This window comes from Aphis gossypii, chromosome 3, assembly GCF_020184175.1.
Source record: "Aphis gossypii isolate Hap1 chromosome 3, ASM2018417v2, whole genome shotgun sequence".
In the NCBI taxonomy this organism is placed as follows: Eukaryota; Metazoa; Arthropoda; class Insecta; order Hemiptera; family Aphididae; genus Aphis; species Aphis gossypii.
Window position 1 is genome coordinate 38,385,157 of NC_065532.1, and position 21,216 is coordinate 38,406,372.

At 24.2% G+C, this 21,216-nt stretch overlaps 1 protein-coding gene across 3 annotated transcripts in view; it reads left to right on the top strand.

Moving 5' to 3' along the window:
* Positions 1–21,216, top strand: part of LOC114123846 (adenylate cyclase type 2) — a 237,478-nt gene that overhangs the window by 205,440 nt on the left and 10,822 nt on the right. For all 3 annotated transcript variants that reach the window (XM_050204703.1, XM_027986958.2, XM_027986960.2), the window contains exons 3-8: positions 981–1,325; positions 5,287–5,481; positions 13,912–14,018; positions 14,929–15,040; positions 19,841–19,968; positions 20,762–20,920. In XM_050204703.1, the coding sequence (XP_050060660.1) occupies positions 981–1,325; positions 5,287–5,481; positions 13,912–14,018; positions 14,929–15,040; positions 19,841–19,968; positions 20,762–20,920 (1,046 nt within the window). The remainder of the gene's footprint in view (positions 1–980; positions 1,326–5,286; positions 5,482–13,911; positions 14,019–14,928; positions 15,041–19,840; positions 19,969–20,761; positions 20,921–21,216) is intronic.

The following is a 21,216-nucleotide window of genomic DNA, read 5'->3' on the forward strand; positions in this document are numbered from 1 at the left end:
TATTATCCTAGTGAAAAAAAATTAAATGATCAAGTTTTCAATTATTCTGCACCATTAATATGGTTTATTTTTAAAACTCTGATTTATTGTTAATCATGTACCTATTATTATTTGAAATAAATATATAACCAAAACTAAATCATAGATAAGTACAGATAAATATAAATATATTATACATTATTAAAATATTATTAAATCATTAGTAATTTTTAAATTTATATACAAATATTAGACAGTTTCAAAATTATGTTTACGTAACATAATAATCAAGTATAGTACACTAACGAGTCCCGTGGTCATGCAACCTTAATCCCGGCCTATCAATCCTAATTCATAACCTTTCGACTGACTGATTTGAATAAAAAAAAAAAAAATGGTTGACGGAAAATACCTAACTATTTTCGCGACGAATAAAAAAAACGTAGTTTTCGTTCAACAATCATTGTGAACAGGACTGTGTCAATATTAGGGTCAACCTCAAATTAGTGTATAGAATAATTCGGAAAATTTTCGAAGCAAACATAATTATAGGACGGCCAAAGTGAATGCCCGTCGTCATAATTTATTTTGACAAATTTCAAACACTATTATCGTTTGTACTGCGACCTATCGACAAAATTAAGGCGATAGAAAATAATTTTAGGGAAAAAACAAATTGATTGGCAGTCGCGCATGCGTGGGTATTACGTAGGTAGTAAAATACAATATTTATGTCGGTTTTGACTCGTTACAAATGGGCGGGACGTGCGACGACTATGTGCATTGTATAATTTGATCATCCAAGTGGTCAATAAACTACACAACAGTCATAGCAGTAATAATATATTATTTACGAACGAAATGTTAAGTATAGAAAAGAAAAATGAATTCCAAATTCCGTTTCGGCTTGCGCGCTAATACGTAATAATCACTCGGCGATTTATAATAATTTATTATATAATATTGACAAACGGATGTTTTTTGTTTTCTCTGCTTTCCAGACCGAACTGACTGCGAGACCTCCGTTTTTGTCGGTGTCCGTCGCGTGGCTGACGTTCGCCTTCACGTTCGTCCTCACGCAGGCCGCCCCCACCGCGTTGAACTCCAGGCCCACCGTGGCTGCGCTGTCTGCGGCCACTGTGGCCGCGTCGGCCACCGCCGTGCTGTCCAGCAGTGGCGTCGCGCACGCCGCCTACGCTCTGGTGCCCATCATGGTGGCCACGCACTCGATGGTGCCGACGCACGTGACCGTCGCGTCTCTCGCCACGGCCGCCATGGTGGCCGTGCACATCACGTCTCTGCTTGCCGAGATCCAGTGGACGCCGAACGCGCAACACGTCAAACAGGTACGATTGCAATTGGTTTATTTTTCAGATTATTTAACATCCTTACCACTCCTCTCCTCTCCCGCGGTTATATTTTTTTTTTAGACTGCTTAAAATTGTCACCAAAATACGTGCTTGTATATACACGGTTGTCTATTTTTTAAATCTCCCATCGTTTTCTCCCTCATCACCTCCAAACACAAAACATTATATATTTATTTTATCTATTGATCATCTAATCGTTGTACATTTATTTAAATTAAGTAATTATCACTTGGTTTTTAAGTTCAACGAAAAGTTATACTAAAAAACGACACTTGTGCACAACTAATAATACGCCACCTGATAATTGCAATATTATAATAATGTTATAATTGGTAATTATTTTGGTATAGGAAAAAAAAATAAAAAGTTATCACATGTACGTGTGTATATACTAGAATGGTTAACAATTATCATCGGATTTAGGAGGAAACAAAGTTAACGGATTTACGAGCTTATATACGAAATAAATTTTTTCGATAACAATATAGTACTTAGGGCATTACCAGCAAGTGGTTTTTAAAATAGAGACTTTTGCGGAAGTCTAATAGTGATATTCCCTCGAACATTTTTAAGCTGTATATTAGCCAAGTATTCAACTTGTACACCTTTGTATTATATGAACGTGTGATATAATACAATAAATTGACACTGCGAATATATTAATATCAGCTGCTATATTATATTATAGCACACGTCATTATGCTAATCAACGTACAATAATAACACGAATGAGACGAGATAATTTAATCGAAATTCACTGCATTCACCGGTTGACACAAACGATACATATATATGCTTTTTAAAAAACATATTTCATTTGCCATCAATAATAGCGATTCCGTTTTGAAAGGAAATCGTTTCGTTTTTAATAAATTTTACTTAACGTTAACATTGCATCGTATTTTTATTATCAACTATAGAAGCTATTAAATTCTGAACGAAGAGTTGAATTTATTGGTTTTACGATGACCGTTGTGTATTTTTTATCGAAAATAAAATAAATAGTGACAATTTTTTTTTTTTTTTAGGCAATTTAAGCTCTAAGTTATACGAGCTCGGAATTTTAAACGAAATATAACGATTTTACTTATTATGTCATAAGTTGTAATTTAAAAGAAATAGTAAATTGTTCAAAATCACGTATTTTATTATTTTCTATAACCAATGAAATTAAAAAAATATATTTAAACTAATTTTAAGATATAATATGCCTGTACTCTAACATTTTCACGTTGACCTACACGGTATTGACTTATATGTTAGTAACAATAATAACTATGATATAATTAATAATATTAATAACACGTATAATGATATATTTAATGTTATTGGCATCATTTAGTTCAAAATACCGTATTACTAACATAAAAATAAATTACTCATAGTTGCATAATATATAAATGATATTATAAAATATGCTTTAAAATAGAGACATTAATACTGTCTCCGCTCATAACCATTGTTTGTATGAAACAATTTAATATTGATTTCAAATTGAACAAGTGTACATAACTTATTATATTACACTTTAAAATAAGTTGAAATATAAATTGTAAGTTCATTTTTAAAAACACAATATTTGGTTTCAAAACCATATGACGTGCATATATTGACTTACGTATACGGTTTTCGATATACTAGTATTTTGATTATATTATAGTAAAAAATAAAAACGTGAAAAATAGGCTCCGAATGGTATCAAGGTATCAACTGAAATCCTCTCGAAATTATCGATTTACCACTTTATACATATCTTCGAACTTGAGTGCTTCTGAAATCAATACCATTTTTAATATTCAGCCTAAAATATTGGTTTTTTTTTTATATTAAGTTTAGTTCGGTTATACTATTTTTACACAAGTGTTATATAGCGTATATTCATTGCATTACAAGGTAGTCTTCGGATAATGTGAAAAACATGTCACGTCAACTTAGGTACAATTTCTTTGTGGCAGCCATAGAAAATTCATTGTAGATTATTTCTATACTTCTAAAATTCATCAACTTACTCATGGTGCAATCACTCATCAATTTTTCAATTATCAATAGATATGACGACTCAATGTTATATACAGTATACATTTTTTATATCGCTCAAGTCCAAATAATGAAATATTTTATCAAGTTACAAAATTCTCTCTCGTACCCGTTATTCTATACGTTACCGTCTTCCCCTTTTATTTAAATTAAATTATATTCCATTTGAGTAAGAGTTATTTAATCAAACCTTATTATTTTTTCACCTATTACTACGAGTAAATGAAGAATATTTCTTTTGCAATAATACTACATGCAAAAACTTATTATCGTAATATACAACTATTTTTAGAATAGAGAAAAATAGTTATCTGCATGATTAATTTATATTCAATAAAAAAAATATGTTCACATGAATGAATTTAATGACTCGATCTATCACATTTTCAAAAATAACTTTTTTCAATGAAATCTTTGAATATTTTTTATACTATAAATTAAAACTATAATAGTGTATGTATTTTAGCAGTATTTAATTTTTAATTTTTAAGAATTTAATTTTAAGTCTTGCAGATAAAAGCACTGAAATTTCATGAAATACTTACATCCATTGACCACCTCTTATATAACATTTAAATGCTTATAAATATAAGAAACTATAAATTATATATTTTAAATTTGTTACTTAACATGTTAATAGAAATATTTTCTTCTGTAAATACTAAATATATTATTAAATGCATATGTTGCCATTTGTTTCAATTTACAAGTGTCAGTTGAAATAAATATCTAATAATTGTATTTATAGGATTTTATTTTTATTTATTTGAAATTAATTTATTACCATATTACAAATTGTTTTTTAGATAAAATCACACAATATAGTATTATGTTTAATAGAGATGTGACATTTAATGAAATTAGTTTTTTTTATTTATTAATTATTTTGTTTTACGAATTTCATTTTAAATAATTAAAAATTGATAGAAAATAATACAAACAATAAACCTATCTCCAAACTATTTAGAACAACTCGAGAAATCCTTCACAAGTTCCTTATCTATTATGAGTTTTGAATATTTTAAAATAGCCATGTTCTGAACTCTGAAGTTTACTCCTCTAGTGATGTTTGTATTATCATTAAAATTTCCCGTATTTACACTCTTTTGAAAAGCCCTGTGCCTTGAGCAATACGAAACAACTACACCAGGGAAGCTGGAATATGAACATTGTGTGTTCTAGTTTTAATACAATACATACAGAAATACTTTAGATCATTTGAATAACGATGAATGAGATCTTTACACATATTTAAACTGTGTTTATGTTGCAAATAATGTTTATTTAAAGATGTTTTTATTTTTTCTACGTTTGTTTTAGGAAACTAAACCTTTTGTAATAATTTCAAACTTAACAACACCCATGTCTTTCAAAATAATAAAGATAAATATTAATATTACTTAATACTGTTCCGATGTACGAACATTTTGAACACACATATTTAAAATTACTATATATACCTACATATATATACATTAAAATGTATGCTATAATAAATATATTTGTGTACAACCAAGGTTTAATAAATACTTCTATAATATATACTAGTAACAAAAATTATTTTATTAGAAATTGTTGTACACTACAAAATTTGGTGAAAAATGTTCAATATTCGCATTGTTTCACATAATACATAGAAAATATACTCTTTAGGTTATAAATTATTAATATTATAAAACAACGAACATTTAGAATGTTATCATACCGTGGGAAACTGTGTTGTTATTATAATATGTGTACAAAACAATTATTTGAAGACATAAATGTTGTTTTTAAATTTTTCTGGAAAATCATTTTTAAACGAATATGTATAATAAGAAAATTGAAAAATTAAACTTATAATTTATATTTTGTTTTATTATTATGACAACTTCTTAACTAAAACTGCATTATTTTACAGATGATTGCTGAAATAATACTTCTGTTATCTGCCAGCTCTACTGGTTGGTATTATAAGTTTATGACACATAAAGCCAACAGAATAATGTTTTCGGGTACCAGGACATGCATTGAATCCAGAATAAAACTGGAGTGTGAAAAAGAACAACAAGAACAATTACTGCTTAGCGTCATACCAGCGTATATTGCAGCTGAGGTATGTACTAAATATAATATCTATAATATAAATATTATATGATAGTTAATTAGAAAACAAATACAACAAGATGAATTAAGATGAATTAATATTCACGCATTAGGAAATTACAATTACAATTTAAATATAATTATTATTTAACATATTATATATTTTTGAAAAAGTGTGACAAAATAAAATGCATAGATAATATTTTAATTCAAAAAATATTATAAAATATTATATGTAGAAGATTAAACAAACGATAATATAGTATAAGTATAGTATAATATTTTTTTTTTTTTTTTTGTTAATAATTTTATAATGTAGGAAAAACCTGTTCTTTATAAAAATGATTACAATAATTATTATAGAAATTAAACTATAATACTATACTGTAAGAAAATCAAATTGGTTCATAATTTTTAATTCCGAAGAAGATAATATAATATAATTTGAACTTCAAACTAGTATTACAGAATTCATTCTAAAACTTTAAAACAATGTGTTTGAACCATAAATGTATCATGATTAGACGAAACTTTAGAGTTTTAGACATCCTATTATGCCATTTCACGTGGTACCTTTATGGACTTTATGTTAATCATTTAGAGTTATTTTAAATGTGACGCTCAACTTATAAACTCAATTTTAATATCTTGTAATAATACTTCAATTAAGTCGTATTTCCCTTAACTTTAAGTATTTTAATTTTCATATATAGATATAATTAACTTAAATGTGTATTGAATAAATGCAATTACAAATCTCATAACCGTAATTTATAGAAATATAAACTTTTTAAGGATTTAAATTGCTTTAAATATAAATATACCGATAATTTACTAATGTAATAAACATTTGACATCATAAAAATTTATTGTAAATGCGTTTAAGTGAAAATAATCTAAACAATATTTTAACAATGTGTCATGTACTCGCATATGTAACACATTTTTTTTGGCGTACATTGTATCAGATATATTCGAAATCAACTGAACTTTTTGTTAAAAATATTGAATGTTTTTCAATAGTCTGGGTTCGATCGCATTCCATTGTATCTAACAACAGCGTTCGAGTGTAATTTAATCGAGTCTATAAATAGATAACAAATAACAATACTATTTTTTCTATTATATTGAGAAAGTGTATATGCGATAATGTATATGTAAAACACTGATTGTTGTTAATAACGATATATTTGGAAACTGTTTCAATTAGTCTCTGTCTGGTGTTATGAAAAAAAAATTTTTTTTGCTTATTTTCTTTTAAATAAACTATTGTTTTTATGCTTAATCAATGTTCCATAAACAAAATATAAAATTAATACCCCTAATTTAATTTTTTTTTCTTACACAACAATATTTTCTAATTACCTAAGTAAATGTGTTATTGATTTATTTTATTGATTTCCCGTGTAATATCTATTCTAACATCGTATACTTCATTAATATTAACATAAATGAAATACGACACTTATCGTTATATTCATATCATAAGCATTATATAATTTATATTTGTTCCACAATTTAAATGATCAAATGTAAAATAACTAACAACAATACTTAATTACATAAGTGTTAGCAATTTTCATAACTAACATAAATATTATAGTGCTTAATGTTTGTATTCCAAAGTAAATTAATTTTATTGTTGATTTCACAAAATTAGGTAGTGGTGTATACTGTATATAGTGTATTTAACCACTATAACTATATTATAATAATAATTAATATTCAACACATACTTCAAATGCTTGCAGAAACATCGAAAATAATTATATACACATAACTGAAAGCATTTTTTCAATTCTATAAGTTATTTTTTATACTATATCGAATTTATCCAATAACATATATTTAATATGTGTGTGTGTGTGTGTGTGTGTGTGTGTGTGTGTGTGTGTGTGTGTGGTGTGTGTGTGTGTGTGTGTGTGTGTTACCTGCATTGTATAAGATACAAGACTTCTAATGAATAAATACTTAAATAAATTCTAATTAAAATAAAAATTCTTAAACAATCTTTTTCTCTCTTCTTCATTGGATATGGATGCTTATTTATATAAAATAATTTGTATGTCAGGAATATCAGTAAATATTTTGTTTTTAAGTTCTAGTATATCATTATAATTTATTCAAAAATAATTTGTATGTTGGACCGAAATATTATTTTGACTTTATTTATGTTTATCTTTTTGTATTTTGGTAGCGATTATGATGTGAATATTTAATTCAGTGTCTGCTCGTTTTCTTGAGATGGTATCGAGGAGAAAGGATCGGTTCTTTTATTGTTGTTGTTTAATTTCAAAATAATTCTAGCATCATTGATAGTATTGTTTTTGTTGTTTCGATTTTATTATATATATATATATAGTGTTCTATTTAATTGTTATATAACTGCTTTATTGTTGAGATGTACTGAGTGTGTGATTTATTTTTGTTGTGATAGCGAGATGATCGGTTTTTTTTTTACATTTGAAGCATATTAGTGAGACAACGGAGAAAAAATGCCTGTGATTTGTATCTTCTATTAATATAGAACTGGGAAGTTATATAATGGCTTATAAGCAAGATACGTATTATAAGGATAATTTGATTAATGGGATTCATACTCTAATTGTTTGACTTATTGAAAATTATTTCATTTAGAATGACGAAGCAAACGCTCGAAATTATAATTTGTTTGTCAGAGTAAAAATATCTTTTTATTTTAATTGATTATTATCAGTACATGTATCATCAATTATTTACTATGCGACCAACAAGTTTAATCATAAATATGAACATGCAGAATTTATCTTTGATAAAAAGTAAAAATATTTTAAACATATTTCCAAATAAATTGTAGTATGTCAATATATTAGTATATATTTAAATAGCAGTAAGTTCTTCGTAAAATGATAATCTATCAATAGAAAATCAAAAATAAGAGTAGGTATTATCAATATTATTATATTATAATATTGTGCTATAAATATATCTACTCTACCTACCTAGTGTATTAGTTTAATTAATTTTAAAAATTAAATCAATAATAAAAATATATTCTGTGATCAGCTGTATTATTTGTTATTTGTTTACAACTTGAAAATATATTTAATCCATAATTATTATTCTTATAGGTATTTTTTTTTTTTATACGATGAAAGAATTTCTTTTGATTCTCTTATACTACTATGATAGAGTTAATCAGTAGTAAATGTGTTCACAAAGTTTAGTGTCATCAATAAAGTATATTTTAAAAAAGACCTACATACAGATAATAGAATCCACTTACCAATATAAGTTCTTTGTAGTTTGTTTACTTTGTACATTTGAAGTGCTATATAAAATGTGTCAAAATCTTGACCTTATTGCTATTCTTCCCAATCTTTAACAATTGCTTTTCAAACTTCACAAGACCCTAAAAATCTTTTCATTATATTTATTATCAAGTTACTACTATATTCCAAATAAGTACCCACTTAAATACTTATGTGGATTATATACATTATACATATGACATAGATATATTAGATTTTAACGATAACCCTTAAATAATTAATAGTACTTCAAACGTACAATAATAATTGATCCATTAAGTTTTAATGGACCTCTAAATATTTTGAAATAATAACATATAAGCTACTTCAGATAAAATTTAAGAATATTTCAAAAATATATACTTATATTGCAAGCTAATGCATGAGTAGTAAGTTAATATAAATATATATATATAGATATATATCAATATTATTATTGGTACAGCTTCATTAATATTAATTCTATATAAGAAAAATTAACCCTTGTATTTAACATAAGTATAACATAACCTCTAGATTAAATTATGCATTTCAATATATTTGAAAAGCAATATGATTAATATAAAGAATAATATTAAAAAATGATCAGTTTTTAATTTATTTGTGTCAATTCAATCCTAATAATTCGATAGTAACATATAATTACTATTATTCATATTGGGCAGTGTTTCCCAACCTTTTTTTACTCAACTTCCCTTTTAAATTTTAAAAATCTCATGCCACCCCTTCCTCAATCAATTTTTTCAAAAGATGAACATTTTAGTTTTAGTAAGTTATTTAATTAAAATATATATATAATTTTAACATTTTAATACTACAATTTAGATAATTTTACATTTAAATACCTACTAATAATATGAATAATAAAAACGTAAATGATAGATAAGTGCCCCCTTAGCGCCCCCCTCAAAAAAACGTCCCTTTCAAAATAAAAAATGCCCACAAGAAAGAGGTAGCGCTCACGTTGGGAATCGCTGATATAGGGTTTATTAAAAGACTCATTTTTTTAATTTTAGTTTAAATAGTACATGCTACTTTCTTATATTATAATTTACAAATAAATCAACTTAAGTACTTATTGAACGCTTTTGACACAACTTTTCCATTTATCTGCACTAGTGTGTAATGGAAGTACTACAATTATTATTTATTTTAAATTCATATCATAATATAAATTTATATCATAAATAATATGTTATTAGTTAAATTATTATCACGCGGCGTTTTAGATAGGCATTTTAGGCGCACCAATGTCGGGAATCCATTTTACGGGTATCTTAAAGATGTTTTGTGTTTTTAATAATTTGTTCAATAAACATGACTATTCACTACTAAGACTTTTACTTATCTTACTCGTCATATCCATAATAAAAAATTGAAAATAATACAAAATACATTAGATAAATAAATACAAAAGTATCAAATTTAACTTTTAATAACTTTAAATACTTATTATTGTACAAACTACAATCAAACATGGTTTAATAATGTTTTTAAAATTATTAGGAATTATTAATTCAAAAAAGTTTTTCATATTATTTTTAGAAGAAAGAAGATACAAAGAATAAAATGTAAAAAAAAGAAACTTAGAAACTGTCAAATACCTATTTATTAACGTTTTAGGTAAAATAATATAGATACCTACATTAAATGAATGCAACAGATAACGACATTATTTATACCAATTTAAATATGGTAAAAAAATATCTGACTTTGTATGTAAAAAAGAGTTAATAATTGACTGTATCAAACCATAAAAAACTATTAATTGGCTAATTATTTAATATTTTTAAAAAACAATAATTATAGTTATAATACATTATATATCCTAAATAATTGACGTGAGTTATAGAAAACTATATTAATATAATAAGTATTTATATCCATCATTTTGAATTTAACTCAAAAACATCTCAAAACACAATATTTTCATTTAATTTTAAATATTAACCGTTATTTAAAATATCCTTATAAATTTAAAAATATAAGTAAACAAAATATTAAAAATGCTTATAACTGATTTTAAAATTTATTTATAGTAAAAAAGATAAATTCTAATGCAGATAATGTTCTTACTTTAAAGTTCTATAGTAGTTAAATTTACACATATATTAAAATTCACAGAAGATTGGTTAAACTGGACAAAAATTTGCCAAATTTGTATATTTGTCATCTTGAGACAAAATGTCATGAAGTTTTGTCCAATTTGCAACAAGAATATTGTTTAAAGTTTTCTTGATCATATTTTGAATGTAAAATAATACGGATCTCTAGTGTTTTGTCTATATAGACAGGACGAAATATTTTGAAACTTTTATTAATTTTCCATTATTTTAATACTTACTTAAGCATTTGTGGTTAAATAAAAAATAAATTATAAAAAATATTAAATTTAACATAGCATCGAGAATTTTCATGAACATTTGTAAATGTTGACATTAAAACATCTTGATAAATGTGTATTTTATTTAGTATATAATATATATATTATATATATTTGTATATACTATATATATATATATATATATTATACAAACATATAAAATACAATTATAAATTTCTCATACTAAACTCTTATGAAATCAAAATGTTATAATAGTTTTAAATATTGAATATTATCTATTTATTAATGAATCTCATGTATAAATAATAATTTATACTTTTTATTTTACTTTTCTAAACTAAATAATTGTTTAATGATTTTCATTTTTAATTATTTAGTTTAAATCGTATTAAACTAATGCGATAATTTTTTACACTCCTAATATTTTAAATAAAAGTCGATAATCTGCATATTATAATTAATAAAATAATGATTTAAATAAAATTAGGATTTAGAGATTATCGTTACCAACTCATAAATGCTTAGTAATATTTAACTTATAAATTCTATATAATATTACAAGATAATAATAGATCAAAAGAATTTCACACATTTAATCCGCTTATACTTAGTGGTGTAGATAAATAGTTATTTATGTTCTAGTAAGTTAAAACTAATTATCTGGTCAACTTTTCATTATATTTTCTATAATGTGTCCTTTTATAAGATATGCTATATTCTAAAATATAACATTTTTCTCAATAAAGTTACCACTATAATAATAATATATATACCTATAATGGTAAGTTAATATACCAACTTACTTAATTGCTAAGATTTTCAAAAAAATTATTATATATAGTTACTTTTAAATTCTTATAATAATTTATAATTTATTTTATTTTAACTAGTTATCATTTGTTGTTTTAATATTTACATTTGATTCATCAAGAGTACAAAAGTAAAATATAACATGTCCATAAAAAAAAAAAAGATCACAAAATCATAAAATGGAAGTACAACTTTTTGCAACTGATTGACTTATTTCTAATGGCTTAAAGTTCAGTTATCAATTTAATTGATTATTACTTTTTCAAAGAAAAAAGTACCATATATTTAACTACTAAGCCTGGTAATTATTTCAACTAACTATTATAATATTTAACTGATAGATATAATTGCAAATTTTTTGTGTATTGTTATTGGTATATTATTATACTGTACTGTAATTTGTATATAAGATATTATTGTTTGATTATTGGAACTATATGCATTAAAAATAATATTTGAAAATTAAAAAAAACTGCATTGCTATATTTTTTAGATAGAATCTTTTATTTTTGTCACATGCAATAATAATTTTTTTCTAAATAGGAGGGGGGTTCGATAATAAACAATTTAGATTATTGTAATACACGTTACTGACACTCCCTATAGTAGCGTTCCGACGAGTAATCGTCATTCATCAATCATGCATGTTTAATGGATTATTGATAATAATCATATATCACGCACTTAAACAAAAAACATAGAAAATAATTATATCATAATTAATTTAAAAATTAAAAATACACCGATATTTGAATTAATTTTGAAAAAAGTTTTTTTTCTTTAAATACTGTTTAAAATGTTTTAAATTTTAAGCTAAAGATATTTAGTCAAATACTATTAAAAACCGGAAAAAAAACTTTGAAATTATCTTTTAAATATTATTTTTACACGGCTATCGAACTTATTAACTCTATTTATAACTTTTTAAATTAGGTTTTACCTACTTTCACTTTTATATAAAACAAACAAAAGTATATACCTAATTTTTTTTTTAGCTAAATATTATACTAATTTCATCAACATTTTAATCCATAAAAAAAAATATGTTATTGCTTTGATGGTTTACCAAGTGTTCGTGGTTGACAATAAAAATATAAAATATCCAGTGTTTTTTAATAATATGAAACGTTTTTATTTATGACAAAAAATTGTAATCTAATTAAAAAAATATATTAGTATATTGATATAACGTCATATCATTTTTTTTTTTAATATTGTGATTCTGTGCATTTTCAATTTAATTGGTTAATTTTCATGATTTATTTTATTCCAGTTTTAATCAGTTTTTAGTATTTTGAGCATATTTTTTATATTTAATATCTATCAATTCGCATAATTTAAATCAACCATCAAATATTTAATATTGTCTTAATCTTAAATTATATTTCACACCGAAAAAAAATGTAGGGGTATGTAAGTTATATTAAATTTTTACCTACCATTTATAAATATGAAATGAAAAATAAATTAATGTGACGGATTTAATTACATTTTTATAAATTTTTAAAGGAACATTTTAAATATAAATATTTTTATTTTATACAATTTAAAATTTAAATTTAATAAAAATACTTCATCGTTATATTTACTGTTACAAAGTTTCACATACTTTTTTGATATTTTAAGAGTATAAAATGTAAAACTTTATAAATGGTATACTAATTGTTTCTTGTTTCTATAAAAATTCAGATTATTTCTTTTCATTTAATTCAACAAAACAAAATAAGTTAAAAAATGTCATCTAAAATATGTTAAGTGTTAATACAGTAGACGTTATGATTTATAAAACTTACAAAAATATATATTACATTATTGGGGTTTAACAAATTTAAATTATATTCAAAAATTTATTGAAATAAGCGTAAATTATACATAGGTATTATTTACTAACAAAAATAATAAAACATTCGAAGTTATATAAAATTGATCAATATGTTTGTAATTGACATAATAGTTTTACTGATAACTAATTTTGTATTGAAATTTTTAATTTTAGGTAAAGAGAAGTATAATGCTTAAAATGGCTGATGCATGTCAGGATGATGTAGCAAATAAGCAAACAAGATTTCACGAGATGTATGTGCAACGCCATAATAATGTTAGGTAAGGTACACATTTGTATTAAAATACATTTTTTGCATAGATAACTTCAAAATATATAAAAATATTATGATAATTTTTTTAATCGTTTGTATATTTTTATATTTTGTTTCAAAAATATACCAATATGTAAATTTGATTCTAAAATACTAATCTCAAAATATAGAAATGAAAAGTTCACTTATTATTAGAAAAATGTCAATCATTTTGAATAAATTATAAATATTAATTTTAAACAAAATTTAAATATACTTCATAAACACTCATATTAGGGATGAATATAAAATGTATTTCAAATAATGATACACCCAACGTGTTTAATCGATATTAATTTGTTTGAAAAAATAAAGTTAATTATCCCCTGTAAATGAGTTTTTTTTTTTGATTTCATGAATTTTTATTGAATACCAAGTAAAAACCGATGTATTATACATCATATTATAATATATTAAATTATACTATTTAGATGAAAGTAAAATGATAGTGAATTTTTAATGTTTAACTTCCACATTTACAATCCTATTTTAAAATGCCTGTGTACAACAGTTCATTATTAAAAAAATCATAATTTTATATTTAACGTGTTATTTAATTAACCTTAAAATACTAGTGAATACAATATAAATACTTAACTAATTGCATTATATTTTTTTGTGTTATTACCTAAAAGTTTTTATATTCGAAACTAAACAGAAAATGCTTCATAAAACACGTACTAACATTCCTTAACATTTTTTAAAATCGCATTATATAATTTATAATTCTATGTATGTAACCATATTATTAACCATATTAACACCTATTTATTACCATCATTATCATACCACAATTATACCACACCTTACCATTACCTACCACTTATCACTTTTTTATTACCTACTACCTATATTTTAAATTGTTTTTATGTTTAAAGCATTTTGTATGCTGACATAGTAAATTTCACTCCATTATCCGAACAACTATCGGCGTCTGATCTTGTGAAAACTTTAAACGAACTATTCGGACGCTTCGATCAAATAGCTCAAGTAAGTAAATTTGTGTTAAAAACTTTTCTGGTATTCTTTTTTTAGCATTTTTACAGTTTATTATTAAAATTAAAGTTAATAAACAAAAAACAAAATTTATTTTTTTTCTTTAAATTGTATTTGTTTAAAAAAAAAAAATAGACAATATAATAAATAAATCTTACAAAATTACAAAATTATTAAGTGTTAATTTGACTATTACATTATAACTTTAATTGATAAGCATAATTGTATTGTATATTAATATGTATTTAAGATACACAATACATCAATAGATTACAGATGTATGGAAGGATAACAATATATCTTCTTTATATTCGTACATATTCAAAAATACATATACGAATATGTTCTCACACCACTTTATAGTTTACTGATTATATTATACTGCCATATTAAGAGCTGTATTCATATTTTTATATCGTTTATTACGTTTCCAGGAGTTCTCCAATAATATGCTAAATATATCCAATATATTTCCATTGTACTTCTCGAATTTGTAAACTCCATAAGCTTTCTGTTATGTTTGATCATTTTAACATCGGTATGTATGTATTTTAAGCCATCTACATCCGGAATGAAAATAAATATAATTTTTTGTAATAAATTGGTCATAGTGAGGGGCAATTTTACACACGTATTTTTACCATTCTTTAAGTGACTCAGATCCACTTCAATGTCTTCAACATTGAAGTCCTACATAAAATATTCATTAAGTTCTGTAATTACTGTTAATCATTATTTCTAATATAAGTTATATCAGACATTGATATTTAGTTCAAAATGTCTAACAAATATTAAGGTTTATTTATGTCTGTCAACTATATACTTTTCAAAGATTTTTTCAAATAAAATTCTTTGAGTTTAAATTTGACAAGATTGGTACATGTGATGTATATCTGTCTGTTAGAAAACAAATTATTTGGTCAATAAAAAGAACAATTTCGTAATTAAAACTTTTGAAATGAATCAAGAGTGATCTGGATATTTTTTTTTCGACATCAGTTGTTATTTACAAGTTACATTTGTTTACGAAAGTTTAAAATTTGAATAGATATTTGTCAGCAAACAATAAACTTTTCACTGAATTATTACATGGTATTATTATATTATATTTTACAATAAAAACGTCTGTGATATAATTTTTTTAAATAATAATATGATCAGGGATCAATTATAGGCTTCCTCGCCGTGCTTATTATGTTTAAAAATTATATCGTAATTATTTAATGTGTGAAGGACTGTACATAGATTAATTTATATTTTAATAAAATATACACATTATAATTATTTTACAAAACTTTTCATGACAATAGCCAAAAGAGCTTATATATTTATGTAAATTTATAGTTAATTATTTTAACTATCAATTATAATAATTGTATAATGTTTTGTTACAGAAAATAGTACTAGTCTATTCCACGTGTATTTAATATAAATCATTTTATATTATTAATTTGGTTTAATAATAAAAAAATTACCGAAGCGCGTTAGCGATGAGATAGTGGTTTTGTGCAGGGGAGGTGGCGCAGTCGTTATGGTTAGGAAAAACGCAAATCACGACACATGGTGCTCAACAAACGGCGATGACTAGGTAACCGCAATGACAAATTCAAAATTTAAATAAATAATAATTCGACGTTTTTGATGAATTAAAGACATACGCGATTATTTTATTTCTATTATCATTAAAGGCTATTGTCAAATCGCTTGTAATATAATTATAAATGTTTTGTCTACAACAAAAAATAGGTTGACTATAAGTCGTTCGTAAGTGTTATCAGGAGTTTTAAACAAAATAGGTATATTATGTCATTATCATCACGCGACTTGATGGATGTGGAACGAGAAAGACTACTGTTTAATCGATTACCGCATTGTAATATAATAATAATGCTTATTTTTATAAGCTATACCGCTGCTATAAAACAAATTAAAGAGCCCTATAAAAATTTTTTAGTAGGTTATTTAATATGCAACCTATGTACTTCCGTATATTAATACTGATCACGCCTGTGTCCTATATGTCTTCAATCATATACCCACTCATCGTTTATATACATGACAAATATGTATAATGATATCATAAATACTAAATAATGTATAGATTATGTATAATGTACTTCATTACTATCTGCAACTGTTTGCTCAACTTCAAAACTCGCAAAACTATATTATTCAAATTCCCAATGGAAACAAGTATCTAGATAATTTAACTTATAAAATATTGACATACCTAAATTAGAGCTCTACAAATCAATCATCTCACTAAATCAAAAATACGTTATGAATCATTATTAATATAATAATTTTGGTTTTATATAAAGCAATTTGACTTTTGGAAATGTAATTACAAAACTATAAATTATAAAAAAATAAGTAGAGTTATTGACGGTAGCCATTGTGATGAGATATGCATGCAATATTATGTATCTTACAAATCTCAACATCTGTAAATAATGGTTTGTGCGTTAGAATTTTCTAGCATCGCATCATTATTTGAGGCCCGAGGCCTCCCGAAATAAGTTTTCCTTGCCAAACAAGTATACCAAGTAAGCTTTGTGAGTTGTGTGTATGACCCCGCGAGCAATATTCTATACGAATTAGAATCGCATAATAAATTAACATTATCAAAATATAATATATATACACGGAAATTCGTAATACAAAGACGTTAAAGGCTCACACTCCTCCGGAAATATTATATTGTTTTTATAGTTACCTATTATAACACCATATTAGGTTTACTCCGAATAATGAACGAAAAAATACTTATTCATAAATGATTAATATATGTATAATGCATCATGACTATTTAATCTTGTAACGCTGCATTTTTTTTACACACTTCTGATTTTTTTTTTTTAGAAATGTCATTAAACAACAAAATACTTACTTTGTAAATTCTAAAACAAAAGTATTCTTATCAAAATAAATGTTGGTTATTGTGATTAAAAAAAAATAATACCCTTATTCGATATTACTATAAACTATTTTAGTATTGTTTAACTTTCAAACAAATTTTTGATTAAGTACGAAATTTAGGGAGTTAATCTTCTTCAAATACAATTTTAATTACAAAAAATAATCTAAAAAACAAAATATTTGGCATAATTTTCATTCGAGTTAAATTTTATATGAGCATTTAAAGTTCAAATTTTTACAACATTGCATATTCGCCGTAAAATAATTATTTCTCCTCAAATTATTTTTAATATTTTATTGTATTATAACAGTAGGTAGATACTTAATTACATAATTTTTACCAAATTGTTTATAATATCATTTTCATTGTATGATAACATTTTTAAAATATTTTATGTTTTTTTAAGCTCTTAATAAGCATTCGTAGATAAAAATTCTAGAAATTTAATACAAGATCCCATATTTGTTATTCTTATATCTTTATTTGTGAGAACATAAAACTTGTACGTGTATTATATTATTATGAATTTCACTATACACGTTGGCATTTTTAATTTCTTTTAAGATATTATTATTTATTTATTCTATAAATCTATTTTTACTGTTTTACAGTATTTACGGGAAGATGGTATTAATTGTTGAGTTGCATGAGTTAATATAATATGGTATAAAAATATATTATTATAATTTATAATAATTAAATACTAATAATCTAATAAATGCAATATTTTAGGAAAAAAATTAAACAATCTATTGTAATACTAATAATAAAATAATTGACTTTAATAGCTGTATCAAGAAACATCAATCATGAAATAAACTTAGTCTTAGAAATAAAAGCTGATAATATATAAAACTACTCCATAGATGATAATTGATATAGAAAAACAAGGAATTTTCTGTAGAAAAATATGATTCGTCGTCATTACTCTAATTTTTCTTTAAAGTTTTAAACCTATTTCTTGAATTAACCTTTATTATTTATTGTATTATCATATAATTTACATATAACTTAACGTTATTAAGTTATATAACATTTAACCTAACAAAACGCATTCGTTTATTACATGAAAACAAAATAAAAAAAACAACAACACATAATTAAAAAATTATAATTCGAGTCACACAGTTTGTTTTGTAAAACTTTAGATTACTTGGTATGCATTTCAAATTATACGTTTCTAGTAATCTAATTATTTCATAAATATCGGGTGTTATACAAATTGTGTAGACACTATTGATTTATATTGTAGAATTTATTATGAAGTCAAGTTAATTTATGTATTAATTAATTTTGTTATTATATACCTGGAATATAATTATAAGTTGATACTACATAATGCAGGTGTTCTGTTAAGATCGGTTATTAGTAATTAACCAAGAATCAAATTGTACGTAGCTACTATAAACTTATTCATTGTCTATAGATATTTTTATTTTAATCCTCTATGATATAATATACGTACATAACGAAATTACAATTTAAATAAAGTTCTTTATTGTGCTTATCTGTTTCCAGACATAACTCGGAAATTTGGATACAGCATATTTGGTTGTATTAATAATTAATGTTGCGTATTTATATGAGAACAATATTACTCAATTAAACATTCACAAGATTTTTCCACTACTTTACTTAGTGCTTATGATATATAAACTAAAAATGTTATACTATGTTAGATTATTTGGAAAAAAACCTAAACAAAACTACTAAATAGTAATAAACATTATGTTAAACATCAATTTTCTCGATTCAAGTAGGCCAACAAAAATGATAATTTTCATGTTTCAAAACTATTTTCTTTACCAATGAATTATGTTTAAAATTTTACGAAATATTTTTTACTAAAATGTTATGTACCATTCTGTTACCAGGATAACCAGTGCATGCGGATAAAAATTTTGGGTGACTGTTACTACTGTGTTTCTGGACTTCCCGTATCCAGACCAAATCATGCTTACAACTGTGTCAACATGGGGTTACAGATGATAGAAGCGATCAGGTAAATAGATCGAACGATTATATGGCCATTTTCAACAGTAATATTTTATGGTAATTATTTTATCTATGTGACATGTTATGCCTCAAGTGACATATTATCTATATTGTATAATTTACTCGAAGTCATATGACTGAATCAAATTGAACTTGTTATTATAGCAAAAACTGTAGACAAATTTTAGAATAAACTATCGTATTTAAATAATAAATATGAAAATAATAAGTTAAATGAGATTTAAACACTGTGTTTTAATAATAAAAGTGTTCTCTTTCTGAGAAAAGAATTTAATTTGATATTTTAGACGTAAACTCATTATATATATAAGATGTAGAAATAATGCAGTATAAAAAAAATTATATTAGTATATAAGTACATTATACAGTTAATGTTATTTTTTGAAATTAAGCTCTATGGAGAAAAACAACTTCTTGATTTTATTTCAATCTTTAATTAAATTAATTTTTTTTTATTGTTATATTAGCGAATATCCCCATTCGTCTATGCAATGTAATTCATCACAGTTATACGTATTGAATACATACACTTGGTTTACTTTTAATTTTTCTTTAAACAAATCAACTTAAATTGATTTATCTCTTAATTATATATATATTTGATACTTGGTACAGAATTTTTGAGTTTAAATTTAAACACATTTATATAGATATATCTTATATTTTCTTAAAATAATATGCGTATCCTTCTCGGATGTATATTGTACTATTATATTTAGCATTTTAAAGATTAATATTGATTTTTCTTGACTTCTTTTTTAACGATTGTTTTCCTAAAGATTCGTCAGAGAAGCTGCTGGATTCAACGTAGACATGAGGATCGGTATTCACACCGGAAATGTGTTGTGCGGCGTGCTGGGTTTAAGGAAATGGCAATTCGATGTGTGGAGCGACGACGTGACATTAGCCAACCACATGGAGTCGGGCGGCGTGCCCGGGTAATATTATTCAATCTTTTTTTATTAACCACACATTGAGTCAATATTTATCTTAGTTATTATCTTATTAGATATAATTTCCTTTGATGAAAATTTTCATCTGTTTACTGAGTAGTGTTCATGAAAAATGAATCATCACCATTTATTAACTTTAGACTATGCTTTTTTAAGGTCTCAAATAAATATCGCAAATAAATTGTTTCGTTATACATAATATTATTTTTCATCTGTAACTCATATAAACATTGAAGTGTTAGAAGTAGGAAAGAACCGAAAGGTACATAATTGTCATCGTC